The sequence below is a fragment of the Aethina tumida genome, chromosome 7 (genome assembly GCF_024364675.1).
Source record: "Aethina tumida isolate Nest 87 chromosome 7, icAetTumi1.1, whole genome shotgun sequence".
NCBI lineage: Eukaryota > Metazoa > Arthropoda > Insecta > Coleoptera > Nitidulidae > Aethina > Aethina tumida.
The window spans coordinates 1,664,128-1,689,710 of record NC_065441.1 but is presented as its reverse complement, the minus strand read 5'-3'; the positions used below and the strand labels follow the sequence as shown (position 1 = coordinate 1,689,710).

At 32.3% G+C, this 25,583-nt stretch overlaps 1 protein-coding gene across 1 annotated transcript in view; it reads left to right on the top strand.

Annotated features, from left to right (window-relative positions):
* LOC109606180 (POU domain, class 2, transcription factor 3-like) overlaps positions 1-25,583 on the top strand; it is a 45,413-nt gene extending 19,830 nt beyond the window's left edge. The window contains exons 3-7 of the mRNA XM_049970146.1: positions 7,272-7,373; positions 16,800-16,859; positions 19,882-19,994; positions 22,082-22,318; positions 22,909-25,583. Of these exons, the coding sequence (XP_049826103.1) occupies positions 7,272-7,373; positions 16,800-16,859; positions 19,882-19,994; positions 22,082-22,318; positions 22,909-23,769 (1,373 nt within the window). The 3' untranslated portion in view covers positions 23,770-25,583. The remainder of the gene's footprint in view (positions 1-7,271; positions 7,374-16,799; positions 16,860-19,881; positions 19,995-22,081; positions 22,319-22,908) is intronic.

The window sequence follows — 25,583 nt, the reverse complement described above, 5'->3', positions numbered from 1 at the left end:
TTAATTGGTGTTTTTCGGAATAATTATCTCGGGGGTGATTTCTCATAAAATTGACAGCCGATTTCAATAACACAAATGCGTTTTGTTCCCTCTATCGCTTTTCTGTGATTCATCAGACAGGCCTCGTTAATGTCCTATTTATTTTTAAGATTTACTTCAATTATCATTTATTTTACTATTCATTTCTTTATAATCTACAAAAATGTTTACTCATTAAGAAAATACATAACATTGAAAAATTATTGTTTTGTTTGTATTCCTAATTTCTGATAAATTTGTGTCCAATTTTTATCAGACTACAACAGAAACTTTTTAATCTGGTATTCTATATCCAGTAAAAAATTATTTTAAATATTTAAATCAACTTTTTTATATTAATTTTCAATTTAAAGATTTATACATTTTATTTTATTTAATAATTTAAAATAATATTTTCATTAATTAGTCTTTTTAAATTAATATATAAATTTATAAAAATTATTTAAACATGTTTTTTATTTAATTATTTAAAATTATTCATGTTTTTAATCAAAAAGAAAGAATTTTGTTCTTGAAAATATTAATTTTACTATTTAGAAATTAAATTTAGATAATAAAACATCAATTAATTAAAGTATGTTATAAAACTGAACATAAAATATGTTTTTTTAATCTTAATACATAAAATACTGATCTTTAATGATGTCAGAATATTAAAATATTCTTATTTGAAAAAAATACTGTTATTAAATAGATTACAGTTAAAAAACCGTTAAAGATGCTTTTAATTGTTACAATAAAAATAGTTAATCTGAAAAAAATAATGAAAAAACCTATAAATATATTTCAGAAGTAGTTTCTAACGTTTTTTACGTATATTCTAGATTCCACAAGGAACTTTTTAACCGTTAAAATCATCAGTTACGTGAAAAAATATTAAAAACAGCCCTTAACACTAGATTCATTTACTTCCTATAAAAATTTTTCAACGGTTTTTTTGACCAAACAAAAGTTATAACGTACTTTTTTGACTTGAGATGAATACATGTCAGGAGTATAAGATTCCATCGTTTTTTATGAATCTTCTAGATTTAGTAACGAACTTTTGAACAATAGATGATACACCTGAAACTAGCCAGATTTACGTTTTTCCCTTTAAAGCCTTTTAAACGGTTTTTTAAGACTGTTGAAGTTGTAACGATTTTTCTTTGTTTGAACAAAATTTGATTTAAAACGAATCAGTTGATGGATCTTACAGATTGTGTAACGAACTTTTGGGGACCAAAAAATAATGAAAAACAACCCCCGAAACTTAATACAAGATTTACTTTTTTCCCATAAAATTTTTTAACGCCTTTCACCCCGAATTGTCCAGTAAAAGTCGTTGCAAAATTAAAAAAAAAAAAACACCCTTCTTGAGAAATATCTGAAGCACATCCCCTAAAAATCAAGACAAAAAACGACATTTTTCCCACAAAAATTCTTCAAACTTACAAAAAAATCGTAACAATAGGTCGTGAGATTTTTACCCCGGAAAGTATTTTTTTAATAAAAAAAACCACCTTGTGCGAATACGACCAATTTCGGGAAACCTTCCCCTCGATTTACGCACAAAAACGCATTTTTTCACATCGAAACGAACAATAACGTAATCCACCCCTTGTTTTTTAACCGAGTTTACCTAGCAAGGTAAAAATGGGGCGAGTCATTAAATTTTTGACGTTCATGAATGTCAATTGATTTTTTTTTCTTCGGGGTTGCGTGATTTCTATAAAAATGGATTAAGCAAAAAAAGTGCCACTTTAACATAGTTTGTATCCGTGAGAAGATTGTTATGTTAATGGTGCTAATTGCTGTAAGAAATGTAACAGTAATTAATAATAAATTGAGCGATTGACCTTCGTTTATTCAAATGAAATGAGAATAAATTTAAATTTCGGTGCGCCATTTTGTGAGCGACCCGTTTAAATTCACGATTCCGTCGGTTATTATGCAAAACACCACTTTCAATTGGTTCGTTATGTCCAATGGAAATTGTTAAAAAAATCCGCACAATAGAACCCCATTATATTATTACCGGCACGCGATTCAACAAAAGGGGTTTGTCCTTTTAAAAAACACGGGCTAAAATTTATTTTAAAGCCACCCCTTTGTTCGCATTTTGATATATTACTGTTTCTGTTGCCAACGGTTTTTTTTTATTACCAGTCCCCGATTCGCCTCGGGTTCGAAAATGAACACGTCAACGGACCATAATCCCGATTCACGATTTCTTAAAGACGCACCCCGAACAATGCGCCGAAGAAAAAATGATATTATTTCAGTTTCCTTCTTTTTCAGTGCAAGAAAAAAAAAATATTCGGGTTTTCGGTTTTCAGGTTGTTTGCACGGTGCACAGCTGATGCGAATAAGGGTTGCGACCCTCCAGGTAGCGGGATGAAAGAGAGCGTGCGTCCGACAATGCGGCCACATGTCATGATTTCAAAGGGCGCACAACAAACACCATTTTTGGCGAGTCGCGTATTTGCTTTTTAATGTTTTGATTTTTTTTGGTCGGTGGGGTTCCCTTTTTATGGGGTTTTAAATCGGTTGACGGTTTTCGACTGTTTCGATCGGCGGTTTTTAAGAGCATTAAACGCTTTTAAAATTTCAAATTGTCATGACGAATCTGTATTATAAAAGTATATTCTTTTATAAATCTTTATTTTCTTAGAAATTAATTTATAAAACCATTTAAATATTTTATACTGACTTTCAGATTATCAGATAAAAAAAATATTAAATATTAAATAAAACTTTTAATATTTTTTAATTAATTTATAATATTAATAAAATTTTTTATATTAATTTAATAAATTTATTTAAATATTTTATTATATTTAACCATTTAAAATACTATTTTTTAATTAAAATAAGATTTTGTTCCTGAAAATATTAATTTTATTACTTAGAATTTAAATTTAGATAATAAAAATAATTTAATAAAAATTTTTTTATATTAATTTTCAATTTAAAGATTTAAAATATTAAAACCACTTTAATTTAATAAAATTATTTAGATATTTTATTAAATTAAAATGAATTCTGCTTTTTGAATTAATATTTTTATTAATTAGCTTTTTTTAATTAATTTATAAATTTATAGAAATAATTTAATGAGCAATTTTTTATTAAATTCCAATTTAAAAGTTATTTCAAAAGTTTGAAATATTATAAATATATCTAATAACATCATTTGAATATTTAATTAAGTAATTAAATATTTATAATAATTTTAATATTTTAAATTTTAATTGTATTATTAGAATGTATTCTGTACATCATAATTTAAATATTATAGATATTTTTTTCTAAATGAATCAAAATTTTTTATAAAATTATAATAATAAAATAGCTTATACCTTTTGTCAGTTTTTTAAATATTAATATATATTTTTTTAAATTTATATTATGAAAAGACACTTTAAATTGTGTTAAATTCTTCACCATTTGTCTGGCTTTAAAGAACGATTAAGGGCGAAAACATCCCTTGCGGGGCACCGCCATCGCAATTCGCCGCTCGGGCCCGGTATGCAGATGACGCGGACGCGAAAGGGGTAGCCGCCCGCGTATCTCGGGGAGCGGCGACGCGCACGCGTAACCCGCCCATATCTTTATCGATATTATGTAAAAAGGGGGTAGCGAAACGCTTGCGCGACCTCGCACGTTTTTACATGCTCATTTTTATGGGCATCCCGCGCGCGACATAACCGCTTTGCAATCCCTTATTCGCGACCGGTAACCAATGGCAACCCTTTTGGATTTTCGACACGAGACCAACCCCTCGCCTGTTTTGCAAACATATGTCAAGCGACACACGTTCAACCGTCTCAGGTCCGTACCCTGTGTCTGTGACAGGTAAATAAGACGCAATTATCGAACAGGAAGTCGAGTGGGACGTGGTGGATGCGCCCCAACTGAATGGGAACGATTAATAATAAAGAAATTATTAGAAATCATCCTCGTGTATTAATTTGTTTGTAGAAATTAACGTTAAAAGCGTGGAAAATTGGAAAAGGCCGACAAAGCAATTAACGATTTATTTATATTATTTTTTGTAATTGTGCCACAATCTGAATTAAATGATAAAATCTCAGAAATTTAATAATTCTGTTAATTGAATTAACTTGAGTGGTAAATCGTTTTTAATATTGCTTTATTATTTTTGAAAAACAATTTTACTAAAACCATGTTTATATATCATTTTATTAAACCTACAAAACTTTAATATATTTTTTATTGTCCGCTAAATTAAAACTTTTAATTCACTTTATTCTTTTATTGTCTTCACAAATTAACCGTTTCCTTAAAGTACACAACTTAATGATTTGATACAACTTCAATTCAATGAAATTGTGAATAAAACATACGATTTACCCTAAAAAATATCGAGGGGTGGATTATGATGTGACCCAAATCTTTTCAATGTGAAAAAATGCAATTTTCAACTGGGGTGAGAGTTTTTTAAGGGTTTCCGTAAAAAGGTTAAAAATTCTCACAAGGTGCAAATTTTAGAAAGGCCACTTTTGAGATAAAAATCTCGAATCTATTGTCAAAGTTTTTTTTAATAGAAAATAGATTAGCTTTCATCCCTTAAATGTCCAACAATTTTTATGGGAAAAGGCACTTTTTGTGTATGCATAAAGACGATGGGACGTTTCTGTTATTCTTATAAAAAGTTAATAATTAGTAATTTTTCATAAGATTTTAAAAATATTAAGGTTTTTTAATGAAACTTTTATATATAAAAATTAATTAACTCGTTCTTTATATACTTTTTTGTTATTTCTTATTATATACTCTTTAAACTACCCTTGTAAAACAAGTGGACAACTTAAATTTTGTAATTTTTTCTCAAAAAATTTAAATAATATTTTATTCATTCATTTTATTGTCCGAATTAAAACTTTTAATTCACTTTATTCATTTATTATCTTCACAAATTAACCATTTCCTTAAAGTACACAACTTAATGATTTGATACACACTCATAACTGGTTTCAATTCAATCAAATTGTGAATAAAACATACGATTTACCCTAAAAAATGTCGAGGGGTGGATTATGATGTGACCCAAATCCCAAATGTGAAAAAACGCACTTTTTAACAGGGGTGAATTTTTTAAGGGTTTCCATAAAAAGGTTAAAAATTCTCACAAGGTGCAAATTTTAGAAAGACCATTTTTGGGGTAAAAGTCTCGAATCTATTGTCCAAGTTTTTTTAATAGAAAATTAAGGTTTCATCCCTAAAATGTGCAACAATTTTTATGGGAAAATTAATTTTTTGTGTGTGTATAAAGACGATGACACGTTTGAGGAATAAAAAATAAATATAAAACTATTCTGTTATAAAAAATGTATTACAGTCTATAAATAGTATTTTTTAATGAAACTTTTATATACAAAAATTAATTAAATTGTTCTTTACATACTTTTTTATTATTTCTTATTATATACTTTTTAAATTACTCTGTAAAAGAAGTGGGTAACTTACATTTTGTAATATTTACTCAAAAAATTTAAATATTTTATTTGAAGTTGGTTCAAATGTTCAAAACATTTTGTATAAATTAAACAACTGCTCAAAGTGTGCAGGACTAATTCCTACCCCCATTTCCCCATGATTTCGATTACTCTCCACAGAAAATGGAAAGACGAAAGCACACAAAACAGCCGAAGGAATATTCCTACGAACTGGGACTTTGATAAGATTCATTTGGTTTTTGGATGCGGGCGCACAACAAGCAAACAATGTAGCTCCTTGCGGCCCACCTCCGCCGCCCACGCCGGCTTCCTTCCGTTGCACTGATTCGCAAGGACCGGGCTCTCCTGAAAGCCGTCGCCGCAATTTACTTAGGGGCCCCTTTCAATCGAATTTCGCCGGGTTCAAAGAGAGAAAATGGCCCCGGCCCCCCACACGCTCAAAATGCCCCTATTTCACTTTTATTTAATTCGGGTTTTATCCCGCTTTAAATCAGATAGCCGCCGGGTTGTTGAATGTTGACTACTAACTTTCGGGAAATTGGAGATTAAGCGGGAGGACTCTTATCTACGTCCCGTTCGTTATTAACTCTGGAATGAATATTTTTTTCTGGGCCCGGACCGTTAGAACTGATGCTGATTAAGATTTTAGTTGGACGGTGGGAAACTGGCTGGTATTTAACTGTTTACCGAATAATTATATAAATATTATAGCTACATTTCTACTCGACGCCGGACCAGAAACGAATAAAAAACATTCATATTTCTTAGTACCTGGAGCAATGTAAAAAACAATCGTCCGAAAGGCTATCATTACCGAAACGATAGTCCAGCTACTGGCTTCTTTGAACCAATTATAGCCGGTGTCTTAAAAACGAAATCTGTATTAAACGGAATTACCTCGACCTTGGATAAATCTCTCTCAGTTTTAAGCCCCACAACCCGATTATTATTATTAAACACAGTTTTAAAACAGCTTACCAAATCAGTACGTAATCAAAGACACCACCCAAACAAACAACAAATATTCGAATCGTCGTCAAAAGACAAAACAGTTGAATGGAAGCGCGAGAAGAGAATGGAAAAACCGGGGAGGACCAATAATATGTTGGGTAAATAAATGAAGTAGTGCCGCGCTTCGAGGGTAGTTCGGGGGTGGCTGCTAACTAGGGTCCTCACTAATCAATATGGCCACCCTCTTTTCGTCTCGGCACACACAGCATCTCGCACCGGACGAACGAATTCTCTTCATTAATACATCTACAATACTAGAATCTCGTCAGTGACGTGAAAATGAATGTCCAAACATCAAAACCCAATTGTTGAGTGATGTTTAAGAAGAATTTTAATAGGAATAACATTTAATACTACTACATTAATAAAATTTTAATTTTTATTAATTAAAATTGATTTGAAATTGTAGATTTCAAAATTTTAATTATATTATTAGTATATATTTTAATTTAATAAATAATTCCAACATTATAGATACTATTTTTTTTAAATGAATCAAAATTTTGTTTATTATAAATTATTATAATAATTTTTTAATCATAAAATAGTTATAATGAGTGTCCAATTTTAATAGAAATATAATTTAAAATAACTGAAATTTTAATGATTTAATAATAATTTTTAAAAAATTGTATAATTTGAGAAGAATCTTATCAAAACTATCAAAAATATGATTACTTTATTTAAGGCCAAAAGAATACCATTAAATTAAGCTTCTTTATATTTTTAAACAATTTTAGTAATTGGTGTATTTTTCAGGAAAACTATGGATGAACGACCAAGAGATTCCGTGGAGATCGGAGCTGTCAACAGCCCCAGAAGACTCAAAAGTCCTCCAAACAAGACTGGGATTGTCACCGAGTGAGTATTTACCCCCTGACAAAGTCAATTTTTGCGCCCCCAAAGAAACGACGCTAATTTGAATTGAACCTTGACACATTATTAGTGAAATAATATTGCTGACCGGGAGTTAAAAAGCTGCGCCGCCCTTATCATCGAATAAACTAATTTCTCGTGCGACAAAGCGGGACGTGCTCAAACCCGACCGAAACGTATTTCAGGACTTTCAGGGACTCGAGTGTAATTCGATTTGAATGAGAGTGGATAAAATGGGGCTCTTCACTTTGTACGATTTAAAATTGATAAGATTCGTATTGTTGGTTGCATATCACGGACGGTAAATAATATTTTTTTATTGTTTTTTTCGTTTTCCGATAGTAATTTATGGTTTTACGTTTCGGACAATTTTATTAGGAATATATAACCTGGCAGGGGGCAGTATATCAACGCGGACCATCGGGCCAAGGTGGCGCCCGGCCTCGAACATTCTCCACCCCCGATATACGGTGTAACCGATGTAAAGCGTATGGATAAAGGACGTAAACTAAATGACAGGACGGGGAAGTTTATGGTGTCGCATAAAAAATATGCTTTTTTTACGTGACCTTATCCCTTTTTAATATTGAAAATTATTTCACGACCGGCTCAAGTTGTAAACATCATTTTCGATGATCTATGGACATGCTGCACGAAATTGTCACCGTTTTTTTGAATTTTTCATTCCGTGTCTCTAACTGCATAAATAATAACGGACACTTTTAGTGAATACTTTTTATGTAATGGAATTTCTTAATATTTAAAACTTGTTAAATACTTGTTTTTCATTTAAAAGCCTTCTAATTCTCTTCTATATTTTAATCATAAATTAATAAAATAGTTATTTTATTATATTTTTATTACAGATTATATTAATATTATAATTAAATAATTATTAAATACGTTTTTGTAGAAAATAATTTGATTTAATTTGTTTTGTTTTATGATTATATTAATATTTTCTGATTATTAATTTTAATTTAAACATCTTCTAATTCTTCTGTAATGTTAATTATTATAACCATCAAAATATGTTGATGAATTTTTAAATTTTCTTTTTAAACACAGATTTTGAGTAATTATTGGAGAAACAAGTTGCTTTCATTTATTTATACAGGGCAATTCGCTAGTTTATAATATAAAAATCATTTTCTAGAATCGTTTAATGATTGTAAATACATGTATTTTTGTAGTTACAGTTAATAAAATAATCTCTTTAACGAGTCCAAGTACGAAAGTAATTAATACCTGCAAATAAGTAAAGGGACGAACCTTATACATTATGCACGTGTAATTTTGAGTCCTGGATCCTTGGAAACGGATCTATCGACCCGCACAATAAAATTACAGTTTTTTTCGCGACATTAGACCTGCAATTTGACATTCCCCATACAATTACCCGATAATTGCGCCAAACAATACATCTAATAATGAAAAAAGCTGATTACTAAGTAATGGACTAGCTCCGATAATTGGTCGTCTACCATTTGTTTTTTATTTTCCGTTTCGCGACTCCGATTCGTCCCGTCCGGCGCGTCGTCCATCGTTTATGCATCGGGGAAAGGACAGTTGCGGGGGAGTGTCCCGGCCTTTTAATTACGTCGATGGGGTCTATTTCGGTCGACGCGAGGCTTTTATTGTGTCGGCGCACGGCACGGCATTAGAATAATTGTCCGAATTTTGCACGAAAGCGATTTTTTGTCCGTCGCCCGGTCTCATTAGAGAGGCATTCCGATTTCCGAAATGTAAATCGGCGATTCAGCGACGGCGACGGTCCGAGCGCGGAGGCACTTTAAATGCTGAGGGCGTCCCAACCCCGAAAAAAAACCGGCATTGTTTGTGCTTCTTTGCCTCCTCGCCAGCTTGCTTCTTGTTGGCTGCTTATGCAGTCGCGAGCGTCCGACAATTCCAACTATTTCTAGACGACGAAAATCCTTCCTCGCCAAAGTAAAACGTCCAACTCTTTTTCTCTTCTCTTCCCTTGTTTTCTGTCGATTCGACTTACGTAACTTATTAAAATACGCCTTTATTTGATTATGATAAGATATTCAAGAATTTTAAAAATCCGGATTACATTTTACTTTAATTGTGTTGTTTACTTTGCGATACGGCTTGAAGTAACGTAACAACCTAAATTGATATTGTTTTTCGTATAAATTGAAACCGACACCGGATCAATCTAAAGTTTCATAAATTAATAAACCGAAAGAAAATGGGAGATATAAAATAATAATGTCGGACACTAAATCACATATATGTGTGTTGGGTAAACGTCCCGAAACTTTACTAATTAAATTAATTAATGTTTCAAAGTTTCATATTTTTGCGCTTTTATGAGAAGCCTTTAATGTCTTTTTGATAAATTGACAGTTATTAATACTGATATAATGGCTATTCGCCGTCATATTTCATTAAATTTCATTAAATACTTTCTCCTCCACATTCATTGTTGTAAAAACACATTAAAAGTGTCGGATGCAATTTTTGCGACGTTCCACACTCATCATGATGATGCTGGTCTTTTTTCTTGAAACATTTCTCCCGGCAATTTATCTGTTTATCTACGTATTACTCATGTTCAAAGTACATTCGTTATATATTTAAATATTTAGTTAAATAATATTAATATTTTATCAGTTTTTACAACGAATACATCTACATATTGATAAATTTATTACAATTTAATAGAATTATTCATACTCTTTTTTATATCTCAATTATTATAAATAAAAAAAATTGTTTAAATATTTGATAAATATACAAATAAATTATTTCCAATTATTATAAAATAAAAAATTAAATCGAAAAAATTGTTTGTATGTTTGCTTTCTATTAAATATATTTTCTCTTTTAAAATTCATATTTCAACCATTATAACAAAGAGAATTTATTAACTGATTATAATTATTTTAAAAGTATCCTTTAATAAATAATTATTGAGTAAAAACAATAATTAATAGGTTTCTTATTATACTAAAAAATAAATTCAAAAATTATATATATATATATATATTTAAATCTTTCTAATTTTTATATTAATGAAACAATATTTATGAAAATGATTTAAATCAATTTTATAGACAGAATTTCTTAAAGAAAATAAGATAATTTATAAAGGGTAATGTTGTCATCATAAGTTCAATTAGTATATTTTAAATTATTGAAAACTTATTTATGAAAATGATGAAAATCAATTTACTCATCAATAACTTTTATAAAATGTTTCGAACAATATATAAACAGCATTATTACCAAAATAAGTTCAATTAATGTTTTAAAATATTTTTATTCCTTTTCTACATTTCAACCAAAGACAACATATTGAAATAAAAAAATTATTTCTAAAATTGAAAATGTGTATATTTTTCTTAGTATTATAATGTTTATGAAAACAAAATTGGTTGATTTAAATGAAATCGATCAAATGTTCCAATTAATCATGTTTCTCAAAAACCATGACTCTCCAAATAATCTTCCGTAGTAATTTCCAGTCAATCCCCACCTTTATTTACCGATTTTAAAAGCCACAAAGTGTGCCAACACATTGACATGTAAATAGACCGTGTCTCACACCTTATTTACCTATCGCGATAAACCCATTCAGATCCGTATAAAAAAGGGGTTGTAAACAACTCTTTTCCATCCTCACTCCCCTCATTACACATGTAAAACGACAACACTTGTCCTTGCATAACATTATCCGCGTGAATATAAAAAAGGGGTTGCGTACCTGGCTCACATCAAACTGATACGGATCGGATTGAACGGTTAAAAAACGATATTAGGAGGGGGTGCATGCATAATGGGCTACCTGTTAAGCGGCGCATTTTCCGTCCGGAGGAGCGTGTCGAAGTCAAGGGGGTAGTTTAAATTCCGTCCCCGGATCGCACGTACCCTAATTTACATCGTCTTCGGCGGCGACGTGTCAATTTAAAGGGACACCCTTTTAAATGTGTGTTATCGGTTACACGGGATTAAAATTTCCATACGTGGGATTCCACATAAAATCGATTAAGGTGTTTATCTCGATAACCCGTACGTACACACACCGTACTGTACGAGTATTTTGAGTGTTGGGCAAACACGGCCGTCTGCGATCGGATGGGTCGTTTACGGACGCTTATTATTAAAAAAATGAAGTTTTTTCGGCGGGCTCGCATTAATAAAACATGCCCTTTTTCCGCATAAATATCAAAGAGAGTGGCCGGGACCAATTTCGAGCGCAAACACTGACCGCTGACCGACCGGTGGACTTCGATGAAGGTGGACTAAATATTCTATGCATTGGACGGAGTAAAATTTGATGGGGCCAAAGGCAAATATGCACATATACATGTGAGCGGGGCGCTCGCCCAAAGGGGGTAGGAATGTGTGCGAATTGTGAGGGCGAGCAGCTGGCCGAGCCTCCCCCGCACCCGCACCGCCTCATTCCCGATACTGTGTAAACACGTTTGTGAGATGCACTTTCTGTGTGTATGTATGGAAATTGGGCCGAAATGAGAGGACTCACTTATGTATGGATGTGTGAGCGAATCGATTTTTTAAGACCAACGTTGGGATGAAACGAATTTCACTTTTAAACGTTTACTTATTCTTCAAAGAAAAGGAATATTTCAATTTCAGACAATTTATAAAAAGTAATGTGTAACAAATAATAAAAGATTAATTGATCATATTTTGATAGAATAACAAAAATTGGATTGATAAGAATAATCTGAATCAATTTTCTAATTAATATGATTTTGATTATCTTTCCTTTTTTTAGTTATAGGAAAATAATATCGGTTAAAATGATCAAAGACTCTCTAATCAAAGAAAACAATAAAACATATTTATGAAAAACTTTATTATTTTATATTCAATATCATAAAAAATGTTTAGTGAATCTTTTAAAATCTGTTTTTAAAAAAATAAAAATTTTGTTTTTTAATTTAATTTTTTTTTTTCAATTTTTTCAATAAAAAAATTATATAAAACAAAGAAAAAAAATAAATTTTAGATGTAATTTACATTTTTTTTTTAAATTTCATTAATTTTAATTATTAATTAAAAAAATTATAAATATAATAAAAGAAATATTTTTTTATTGAAATTTGCAAATTTCATTAATTTTAATTTAATAAATTGAAAAAATCATAATAATAAAAATATTTTTTGATTTTTTTTTTAAATTTCTTTTAATTTATTTTATTAATTTAAAAAAAAACATTACTACAATAAAAAACAAAGTTATTTTCCTTTCAGCTATTTTTAAATCACTTATTTTATTTAAAGAAATACACACTGTGTATTTTATTAATTGAAATTATTAATAAACTAAATATAACAAAAAAAAAAAAATAAATTTTAGATGTAGGTTATATTTTTTTATCAATTCTAGACAATTTATAAAAAGTAATGTGTAAAAAATAATAAAAGATAATATATTAATTGTTCATATTTTGATATAGTTACAGAAATTGGATTGATAAGAATAATTTAAATAACTTATGAGGAAATGATCTAAATTAAATTTCTAATTAAAGAGTTTAATAAAGAATGTGAAACAATGTATAAAGTATAATATTGTACATTATGAGTTTTTTTAGTGGTTTATATAAAAAAAATAAAAAATTAATTAAGTTTTTCTATTATTTAGCATTTTCTGATTTTAAGTTAGGTAAGATTAAGTTAGGAAATAATATGTATAATAAAATTTATAATAAAAATACTATTTTGAATAATAATTTAAAGTTAGAATAAATAAAAAACCTTAAACTGTTTATGAAGAATAATATAGATAATTTAAAGATTAATCTTTTTCCATTTATTAGATATTTCTTGTAACTTGACTTGACTAAAATATTTTAATTAAATTTTAAATAATAAAAAATACAAAACAAGTTAATCCATAATATCATTAAATATTGTATGTATAAATAACATTTCGATAATTTATCAAAGGTAATAATAATAATAATAATTCCAGTCTGGCCTTCGCCGTGTTGTTCACTGAGGGAATGATGAAAAATAAATAAAATTATCAATCGAGAACAAATTTGTTTGCACGTAATAAACACACACCTGTTATCGCTTTTCAAGTATCGATGTTTTGAAATTTATATTGAAATATTTTATTAAACGATCACTCTTTTTTATTATTATTCAACCTGACGCCAATTATACAAATAGAGTCGAGTGAATTATTTATTACTGATTAAAGTTCAATTATCCTAAGCGATTATGCAACTATTTAATTTACGGAAAACTGGAAACGAATTTGTTTTGACAGCATCTTTTCACGTACTGTACTCTTATCGCACCACCGTGGGTCTAATCTCGACACTTGTAAGACAATGATCTTTGAAATTGAGAAAAAAACTAAGTATTTATCTAATTGTTTTCAGTATTTTGCGTCTATCCAGACACAGCCATTAGTTTTTCGCATCCAAATTCAGTGTTCGTGATTAAAGTGCCCTCAAACCAAAGTCTTAATTAAGGTAATTAAGGTGTTTTTGGAAGGAATATTGTTCACTGTCTAATTAAACCTATTAGGTTTACAAAAAAAATTAATAGTTCAGAGTAATCACACATTTCTGAGTCCCACAATTGAAAATGCCCAAATAAATCCCCACCCTTTAACGTGGGGGCACATCCCCTTCCCCTGCGAAATTCGAATTCTATTAGTTAACAGAAATAACCCGCCGTTGACGCAAACAATCACGGCCTGCTGCATAAATGATACACACCCCGGGTGTGTTACCTCTCGTTCATTTTTTACACGTACCCGATTCCATCGTGTCGCGGCCGCAACGTCGTTCGAAGGGTGAATTTTAATAAAATTCGAACCGTCCCGAATATCGGAATATTTGTGTTGAGTGGACCGCGGCCAGTCCCGGTGGTGCATTCGGAGGGTGAAGATCATGTTCGCCTATCTCTTGATCTTTATGCCGATGCTCGTGATCAGTTGGCTCATTTACGTGCTCGTTTTTAAAACGTTGCTCTTGTTGATTTAGTCGAGGAATTCGGGAATTTTCGTGGTGATTAATGAAGTATAAGTAATGTGTGTGTGAGTGAGTGAGCGTAATTAGATCAAACACTCCACGTGCGCCTTAACTTAAAATATTTATTATTTATTTAATCGATCTTATCAATATTTAAAAGAATTATCTTTATCACCTCATAAGTTCATACGTTTTAAATATTATTCAGTTTTAATAAGTTCTTCAATATGACATCACTGGTCACGAGTAATAGTATGCCGCACCGACACATCTTTAATTACTTGAATTTTGAGAGCAACGTGCCTCATTTTCCTGCTTTCCGTAAGTACATGTTTTGTGTTTGTAGTTTTATCTCGTCTCCGCGTTCAATTGTTCAATTATTTTTGCCGATGAAATATGTATTAGATTCGGTCAAGGATTATTTTATCGAAAAAATTAACTTAAGTGCTTTATTTTTTTATCAGTGACTAATTTGTATTTTTTATAAAATGTGTCATTCATTCACTGCAATTAAATATATTAATTTATTCCATTTAAATTAAAGATTCTAGCTTTAAAAATTTACATAAATTAAGATAAGAACATATTTCAATTTATTAACTTAGAAATTAATTTTTTTCATCTGACAATGTAATAATTTATTATCATAATTAAATTATTAAACACATAACATAACTGATAAAATATTGTAATCTAAATCATCGTAATTAAACTATTTTATATAATAATAAAATTATTATATTTTAAAATCTAATATACAATATAATATTCTACTATTTATATTATGGCTGATTATAAATTAATTAATAATTCGTTGATTTTTTTCACAATTTGATTATTGATACTTAACATACCTTTGAAAAATTTTTTATTTTTTTTTTTTAATATAACAGAAAAAAAAATAAATTTTACATGTAGATATAATTTTATTTATTTTTTTTTTTGAAATTTCATTAATTTTATTTTATAAATTAAAAATATCATAAATATAATAAAAGAAAATATTTTTTGGAATTTTTTTTATTTTTATAAATTTTATTAATTTTATCTTATTAATTAAAAAAACAGAAATATAATAAAAAAATATATTTTTTGGAATTTTTTTTATTTTTATTTTAATAATTAAAAAAATCATAAATATTTAGAGACAAATTTATTTTTTTTGAAAATTATTGTCCTTTCAGTAATTTTCAGATCACTTATTTTATCTAGAAAAATTGACACTGTATATACTTTTTATTACTTGAAATTATTGAAAAAATTTTAATAAACTTTGGGTTGTGTGTTTTAAAAAATCAATTAAGAAATCTTATTAATTTTTAACAACCAGGAAATAATAATTAAGATCAAAGAGAATTTTGATTAAACCGTCTTAGATTTATTTAGTTTTTCCTTTGTTTCCTGAGGGGGAGGTGGTTGAATTTGTCCTGCCTCCACTTTCAAAGAGATTTATGAAAAAAAAGCACATAACAAGAAATTAGTTCCCGACAGAAGCGATCGAATTGATATCGCTCTATTAATTGCTTTTCTGTATTTGATAGTGGATAATGACCGAAATATATCGGTAAACCAATTAATCCCGTCGTTTATTGCTTTATTCCTTCTGGACCGTTAATTTTTTATATTACCGCCGCCCCCTCTCTCATTAATAAGAGGCCGTCAATCGCAATCGCAATCGCAATTAAACCGATAAATATTGAAATCGATATTTTGTGTTTGGGCCGTCGAATCTCGCATGCACCGGTAATTGAGTTTTGAATTTTTGAATGTCCGTTCATATCGCATGCATTTTCCCGATCGGACATTTAAATATTCATGCTGCGTAGATGTGTAGTCGGACGAAATTCGAACGCGAGAATCCTATCATAAATTATTTAAGACGGGGGGCTAGTTTCTACATGCAAATATCAAACCGACAAATGAATAATACACGAATCGCAGCCCTTCGCTCCACTTTCCTTCCCCCTTTACCTATTATTCATATTTATATAAAATTATGAGGATATGTATTGTTGTTATTATAATATTATTGTGAGTAGTTTTAAGTAATCCGGGGGGGATAATGCGATGCAGTCCGGGGCATCTGTTTTATTTATAAATGTGGACAACGTAAGAGGGTCTTTTGCGGGCGCCGCCGTCCATCCGGACACTCGTCCCGGATAGTTTATTCCTTAGTGCACTCCTGGGACATCGCTGACCCCACGCCATTATTTCACATCCTTAACCCCGGCTTTTGCATACATCCCGATCTCCATTACACCGGACTCCCGCTCCTTATCCTTTGCTCACTTACACCTATACACTATTTCACTTATGTCCCGTGCCGAACGTTATTTATGGCCGGCCTGTAATAGAAAAAATACACCAGCACCGCCACCACCACCAGGAGCGGATTCAAATTAAGACTTATGTTTTGTGTGTGTTGCAGCTGACCAGAGGCCGATCACGAGGCTGGAGAAGACCCCGTCGACGCCCCAGTCCCACGACGGTGAGTTTGCTCGAATTATAAAAAACCGGGTCTGAAAGCCTTTTGTTTCGTCCCGGGTAATTTTCGTAATGCCACGTAACGAGGCTTTATATGAAGCATTTTTTTTTACCCCACGAGGTCGAGACGACCACTCTTTCCCAGCCTAATTACGGCCGACGTTTTATTGCCAACAATTGGAACGTTGGAAAAATGAACGGTTTTTGTTTTATTAATTCGGCCACACTGTCCACACTGTGTGGCACTGTATCGGCGCGATCGTATAGTTTTATTATCCCGATTCACGGGCGCAAATCTGAATATTTTTCCGTTCAGCCCCGTCGACTTATTCAAATGCGATCGGCGCAGGTATGAAAAATGCATAAACGGGGGGATTTTCGCTTTATTATGTCCGGAAAACACTTTTGTAACGTTCGAAAAAAAATGTGCTTTTCGAGTTCATTTTTTTTTAACAGTCCGGGCACGTAGTTTCGAGTTAAAAATCACGAGGGGCGATTTACATGCCCCGCAAACTTGACCGTCGCACGAAGGAGTGTTTGACCACCGGAAGCTGGCCGAAATGAATTCGATTGTTGGTTGTTTAGTACATTAAATTTAAACTGTGAAGGTGTTCATTTAAATTTAATGCTTACAGTCAAATTTTTATTTTACGTAGTATGATAAATATAATATTTTTTACTTATTATTTCAAAGTACACATCAATGTATGGACTAAAAGTTGAAATTAGTATATTTTATTGTACAAAGTGGTTACTTCACATATATCACATGATATTTAACAAGTTTGTACATAATATAATCAGATTAAATTAATTTGAAGTTTGTGTTCAATATATAATTATTTTATTATTAAAGGAAATCATTTTTTATTTTATTTAGAGAAATTGACTCTGTATATATTTTTTATTACTTGAAATTACTAAAAAAATTTAATAATAACTAAATATAACAAAGAAAAAAAATAAATTTTATATGTAAGATTACATTTTTTTTTTTTTTTGAAAATTTCTTTAATTTTATTTTATTAATTAAAAAAATCATAAAAAATTTTCTTTTTTGAAATTTCATTAATTTTATTTTATAATTAAAAAAATCATAAACATAATAAAAAAATATTTAGACACAAATTTAATTTTTTTGAAAATTATTTTCCTCTCAGCAATTCTTAAATGACTTATTACTTGAAATTATTAAAAAAAATTTGTATTTTATATCAATTTTAAAATTCTTTTCTAAATTTAACAATAATTTTTCCTTGAAATAGATTATTATTGAAATTAATTAAGTAAACTGTATTATGAATTTTCTTAATAGTTAAAAATTTAATTAATATTTATTTAAATTCTTTTATTTTATACTATTCCGGTTTCATTGGAAGTGACATCAACTTTATTATTAACTTAACAAGTAAAATTAGAGTTTACTCCAAAAATTCTCAAAATTTGGCTTAAATCACAAATTGAAAATATCTCACAAAGACACTGAAGTAATATTTAAAAAAATCTTCTGAAAACTGTGAGTGAATGAAAAAAAGTCGGGTACATAAATCTTTCTTAGCCAACTTCAGAAATAGACTTTTGACCAGCTCCTCTGTGCGTCGTTTAAATGGACCCCAAAAGCAACAGACCGTACAACTTGCCAGATTTGTATGCGGAAATCGTGTCTCGTTTACCCCAAAAACTGGCAGACTGTTTAATACCCGACAGCCGCTCATACATCATGCAAATTCCAACCAAAAATTATAATTCCAATACATCAATAAAAAATCCTTTTACAGGAACATAATGCCAGAAAATTGACCCGATGATTCCCCCACAAATTCCCTTAAACATTATTCAATGTACTTCACCCCCCACGAAAAAAAAAAAAAACCGGACACTGATTTCCATTATTGACCATCGAGTTTGCGTCCCCGAAAGTGGATGCGGACGCGCGCGAGTGTGAACGGGGAAAAAAAACTATTTTCACGCCCAAACGGACGCATCGGCGGGTGCATCCCTCGACAAAGAAAAAAACACCGCGCTCGTATAAAGATTCAGCCGGTGTGAAATTTCGTCTGGACCGGTTGCTTATCGTCCGAACTGTTATGGGGCTTATCGGCGCGGTCGCAGGACTCAACACCGCCGCCAGATCGGTCGGAAAATTGCCCGCGATGCTTTTTCACCCCCTTCATTTTAAAATGGCGTTTACGACGCGGCGTCAAAGGGTGAAACTACCATCGATCACCCCACAAGTCAATTTAACACACTTTAATGCTAATGCCATGTAAAATGGTTGCTCCCCCCTCACGGTCGTTTGCATCTTTTTTTAAGGGGTTGCCAAAGAGTTCCGTGATAAATTCCGATCCTGTATAATTCAACAAGCGGTCGCACGTGACCCATAAGCCTTGGCACGTGCCCATTTTCTTTATTAAAAAGGGTTAAACATCACTTAGGGTTTTATAAACCTATTTTTTCTTATTTCGCTTTTATTTGCGCGTTACGATTTTAATGATCGACGTTTATCTGGGTAATCTGAAGTGTTTTTAAATGTTGCGGCGCCGCTATTATTGTTTTATAAACCTAAATCCTACTACGAATTGTTTTCTAATCAACGATATAATTAAATACTATAAATATTCGAATTCGTTTCCCATATTTAGTGTCAAATGGTGCCACCAAAACGGCCAACAAGACAATGTACAACGGTCATATTTCAAGCGAACAATAAACCGATTAGGGAGTCCGGAAAAAAGGGGTTTAAAAAATGGGAATTTTATTTGAAAAAATCACAGTCGCGCGATCGTAATTCACATATGGCGCGTCGATAATCGATTAAGGAGGGTTGTATTTCACGCATTAACACCAGTTTTCATTCCTCGGACGTTCACACCCCTTTTATCGCCGGTCCCCGTCTTTCTTTCTTCTCCACGGCCGATATGATTGATGATTGATTGAACACGCTTAATCCACCCTCCCCCGATGTCATTTATAAATCGTCAGAAGCGCATTAGTTAACGGATAATTGGGAATTTGTATCATTTCAGATGGCGATCCTAACGGCGATTTGAGCGGCGACGATCAGAGCATCAACAGCGACCATCTCGACAATCAGGATGAGAACTCGATGGACAGCGACCGAGGAGGCGCACTAAACCTGGTAAGTCTAATCATCCAAAGACCAAATCTATAACCATTCCTAAAGTTACCCAATTAAATTTCATCTCAAATGAAAGAAAAAGGGAAACATTGAAAGGATCAGTTATATACAACTTGACAGATAATTTATTCCTTCCTATTATATATATATAAAAATATATATAAATATTTCTCCAATCTGAAATTATTTTAATCAAAAAAATATAAAAGTTCATCTGTTTTATAATAATTTTATTTAAAATGACATGATAAAATCAACCAAATATTATTTTGTTTATTAAATAAACAATAAAATAAATGCAGAATTATAATTTTGATATAAATTTAACATATTAATTATTTAATTTTAAATTAAATAACTATAACTGTTGACAATTGAATATTTCCAGACAGATATAAGAAGTGACTTTAGTGTTCAGTATTGTTAAAGAATTTCTGAAATATTTAAAAACTGACTAAAAATGCAATGATTTTTCTACTTATTTTTTATAACCTTTTTATCTTTTTCTATTTCAAACTTTCAATGAATCACCAACTTATTTAAAAGATGTTTAATGAGAAATGAAATTGGATCGTAAATAAAATGGCTGTACCCAGTGGATTCTGACTTACTAACTTTTTCCAAAAATTGACTGATCATTGTACCAACTAACAACTAAAATGATTGTAAAGCCACCAATTTTGATGATGAAAAGTTCATTTTTGGCATACACCTTAATTAAGTATCATTCTTTAAGGAGCAGTTATTAATACTAATAAATGTTATACAGAGTATTCGTTATTTACGTTTAACTTTGTGCATCTTAAAACATAAACAATTTTGTTATTTTCAATGGAATAATATATACTTTAGCTCCAATAAATTGAATATAGAAAACCTTTCGATTAGTATAAGTATTGCCATGCACAAAATTAAACGTAAATAACAAAAACCATGTAAATTTCAAATCAATACTTTTTTACATTCTCCATAATCTTTTGATGAATAAGTTGGGCGAATCACCCTGTATAAATTCAATTTCAAAGAAATATTAGTAATTATGTCACTCCATTTATGTTTTTGTTCAATTTTTTAATTATTTAATGAGAGGTATGATTTTCTAAATTTCAGTAAGTAAAATGGTAATTTTAAAGAGAATATTGGACAAATATTTTTTTAATCATATAGTTTAGTCAATAATTATCATTTCACACAAAATACCAGAAGAATTATGAACATAATAAACAAGCAAATTAAAAATATATGTTACAGAGAATAAAAAATGAAATTAAGTATTTAATTATGAGCATTATTTTGTCAACAACAAATGTTGATTAACAATAAACAAAATGGAAGAGAAATTGATGAAAAAACAAGGTATAATATCAATTTCCGGACGCGTGCAAATCGAGTCGAGTTGTCCCGAGGGCACAAAGATCAACGTTACACAACTATATTAAAGTTTTCAGTTTAAATATTTGACGGGCATCCCAGAACGTTTGTACGAAAATCATACAACAATAAATCGCAAAGTTCGTGAATGGCGGGGGCCGAAAAGTTAAATGAACAAGGTCCGCGGGGAGTAAACCGCCCCCACCCCCCAATGCGGCCCTCGTAGATTTGATCCGTGCCGAAATTCCCCGGTTTGTTTGATTTGCCGGTTTATTAATATCCGCCGTTGTTTGTTCGACGTCTTCATTAAAGTGACGGTCCGAGGAGTCGGTTTGATGATTACGGCGAGAGGCAGTATCGAAATTAATTATGCAGACACCGGCCGGGCAATAATTCAATGCTCGCTCCCTGAAAACAAACCGCTGGCGCATCCTTTAATTTCCCAGGCTATTTGTTTTGAGACGCTCGTAATTAGTTGTTAAATTAAGCATGGTAAATTGTTGGTGGCGAGCGCACAGTAAACGATTAACTACCTGAGCGAATTTCGCACATCATCTATTTAAGATCATAATTTACCACTTTACATCTTACGGCTTCATTTAAGTGTTGGCCGGTTTCTTAATTACGTTGCCGAAAAAACTGGTCAGCCTTTTGTCTTACGTTCTTGTCCCATCCATCAGCCTCCAACTAAATCGCAGCTTTGTCATTATTCGCAGGTCACCGGAGAGAATGATCAGCCGAGAATATCGACGCCCAATTCCCAAGTCACCAGCTCCAGTCCCGGAGTACTGGCAGCGCTAGGAGGTCTAGGAGGCTTCCTGGGCAATCCCCTACAAATGCTACAGGCGTTCCAGAACCCCCAGGGGCTGCAGCAGTTGCAACAGCTCGCGATGCTCCACCAGGCCAGCGGCAACCAGATGAACCCGCAGGCACAATTTCTCCTGCACAATCAGGTACGTTTTATCAAAATTATCACGAAATGTGTGAAATGGTCACGTGTTTTATCGTTACATTAATCTTTATCGTGATCGCAAATATTGGCTGATATTTAAAATGTTTCGACGGATTAAAAGATGGTTTTCTTTATTTTGCATTGAAGGGCTTTCTGCAAGGTTTCCCAAGATCTGGTATCCAAACCAGACCGCCCATGCAGGTGTGTTGTTCCCCTTCACACGATTATTTACATGTTCTTGTACGTTGCCACCGATGAAGACCATTACGAAAAGACCACCTTAATTTTAAGATGATTTTCAATGTATATTCTAATCACGTGAACAGTAACTATATATCTTAGTGTGGCCTTTCCGGAGTGTTCGCTTCAATAAAACACAGCATGGACACCGATAGTTAATATATGTACCCCTTACATAATTACAATTTACATAACCAACCAATGTACATTGATTGCACAAGCTAGAAATTTAATTTCTAATGTCCGATTCGCATGACGTTCATACCCAACACTTTCAACACACACTTAAACCAGACATGCAATCGCCCAAAACCCAAAGCATAATCTAAATCAATTCTTCTTCTTCCCTAGGTGCAACAGATAGCGGCCCAGGCGGCGCAACAGCTCCAGCAGCTGCAGAAGGTGCAGCAGCAACAGCAACAGAACCAACACAACACGAGCATACCAGCGAACACGCAGCTACCCCAAACTCAGACGACACCCCCCAACAACCACATCCCGGCCAGCATGCTGACCCCCAGCACTCCCAGCTCAGGCGGTCTGACGCCCCAGCACCTGAAAACCCCCTCGAGAATACTAGAACCCTCGCCCGAAGAGACCACCGACCTGGAGGAACTGGAACAGTTCGCCAAGACGTTCAAGCAGCGAAGGATAAAGCTGGGCTTCACACAAGGCGACGTCGGTCTGGCGATGGGCAAGTTGTACGGCAACGACTTCTCGCAGACGACGATCTCGCGCTTCGAGGCGCTCAACCTGAGCTTCAAGAACATGTGCAAGCTGAAGCCGCTGCTGCAGAAGTGGCTGGAGGACGCGGACAGCACGCTGACGAACCCCGGAGCGTTGAGCAATCCGATGACGACGCCCGAGACCATCGGCAGACGGAGGAAGAAGCGCACGTCGATCGAGACGACGGTACGCGTGGCGTTGGAGAAGGCGTTCATGCAAAATCCCAAGCCCACGTCGGAGGAGATCTCCATGCTGGCCGACAGTTTGTGCATGGAGAAGGAGGTGGTGCGCGTGTGGTTCTGCAACCGGCGGCAGAAGGAGAAGAGGATCAATCCGCCATCGGCGGCGATGGGATCGCCGTGCTCGGTGGCCAACACGAACGGCGCCATGTTCGCCATCGCCAATTCCCTGGCCAGCAGCCCGTTGAGTTTGGTGACGTCGTCGGGACACAATTTCAATCCGAACGTGATGGTGAAGCAGGAATGACACAACGTCAACTTCTTCGCCGATCACTACATCGATTAATGTGCAATGGAATGCTTGTTATGTGAAATTGTGCGATGGACGGACATTTTTCACGACTGTCGATTGGTTTATTGGATCTCACAATCGGTCGAACGCAGAACAAGAATACATAATCAGATTAGTCTTACTAATTACATTATTTATTTGGTTAATTTACGCACGGATGTTCGCCGCACCCGATCGGCCGGTCGTTTCTGATTTTGCACTGGCGTTTCCTTATTTGTATCAAATAACGTTTTGTGTTTCATGAATGCAAACCGCCACGAGTCGTTGCGGGAAACGAAATCGGCTGACGAAACATTACTAACAGTCTTCCACTCCATATAACAAGTTCCTATTTTTAGCGTTTTAGTACTGTCATTAACAACGATTTATTTTTCATTCGACTGTCGTAGACTTTTAATTTTTTTAATCGTTCAAGTCGCGGCTGGTGTGCGCACCGGTCCCAACACGTTTATGCCAAAAACTACTTATGTTCATAGTTGGTAGGTGTCCCCCCTTTATTTCTTGTTTTATAGTTTTATTTTTATTGTATAAAATGTATTTTTTGTTTATCCCTTTTTATATATTATTATATATATATATATATCATGTAAATAGTGTCCCTGAGGTGGCGTTTTCGAGAGATCGACTAAAAAGATCGGATTTTTCGGAAAGGCGTGTTTTAAAAATAAAATAATTGGCAGGTGACATTCATTTGTAAAGCAGGGTCTCATATATTATATTTGAGTGATTGTCATTCGCTAATTGGTGTAATATATTGTTGTAACATAGAGAAGATCGTACATTCAAATGGTAAATATATAAGTAATTTAGGGTCTAGATTTTTGTTTAGCATAGTGTATATGAATTTTAATAATCACTTTATATATGTATGTCAGTGTATATAATCGAAATTAGACGGTCTATTTATGAGGACCAACTTAGAAGATGAATGAAAAAGTTCCTAATTAGTTAAAAATAATAATAATAATAAACAACTTGTTGTATATCTTTCTTTATTTCGTATACACTGAAAGGAAAAAGGAAAAAATGGTTTTGTTTTTCGATTTTTTACAATTCATTGCGTTCTTGTACAAAATCAGCACCTCTTGTTTTTAGACCTTCGAAATTTAACAAATGAAGAAGAATAGGGTCGTGTATGTTTTCTTCATTTTACACACATATATTTACCAGTAATTCTTAAGCTGAAAGCCCGAAGAATATCATTTACTCCTAAAACTCAGGTGATATTGTACAACGTAACTGATATTCTTCTTGAGCTTTTAATATTTATTTCTGTACATTTTCCTTTGGATGAAATTGTACCGAAATGAAATTAATATTGTAACTTGTGATTTAAATGTATAGGGAAACATTGTCCGGTCCGTTATTGCACATATCGTCACATTTCGAATGGTTTCTCGACCCGACAATGTTTCCAATTTTTGCACCCATATCAATGTGTACAACTAGTAATAACCAGAGCAGATTCGAACCTTTGTAAAGATGACATTTCATTTCAGAGTCATAGTGTTTTAGTATTATCGTTAGTAATTATATGTGTGTAGTATAAATGTATTCTAGAGATTGTGTGACTTTGTAATCACGAGAGAATGGCTAAAAACTGTTTCGAACAAAAAATAGTAATAACACACTATACACAAACATAACTTTGTATCTAGAAGATTTTTATCGAGAAAGTTTATGTAAGGACCCTATTCGAAGTTGTAAGATACTAATGGTGGTCTAGGCAATAACTTGTACATTATTTTCATTAAAGAAATGGATTCGTA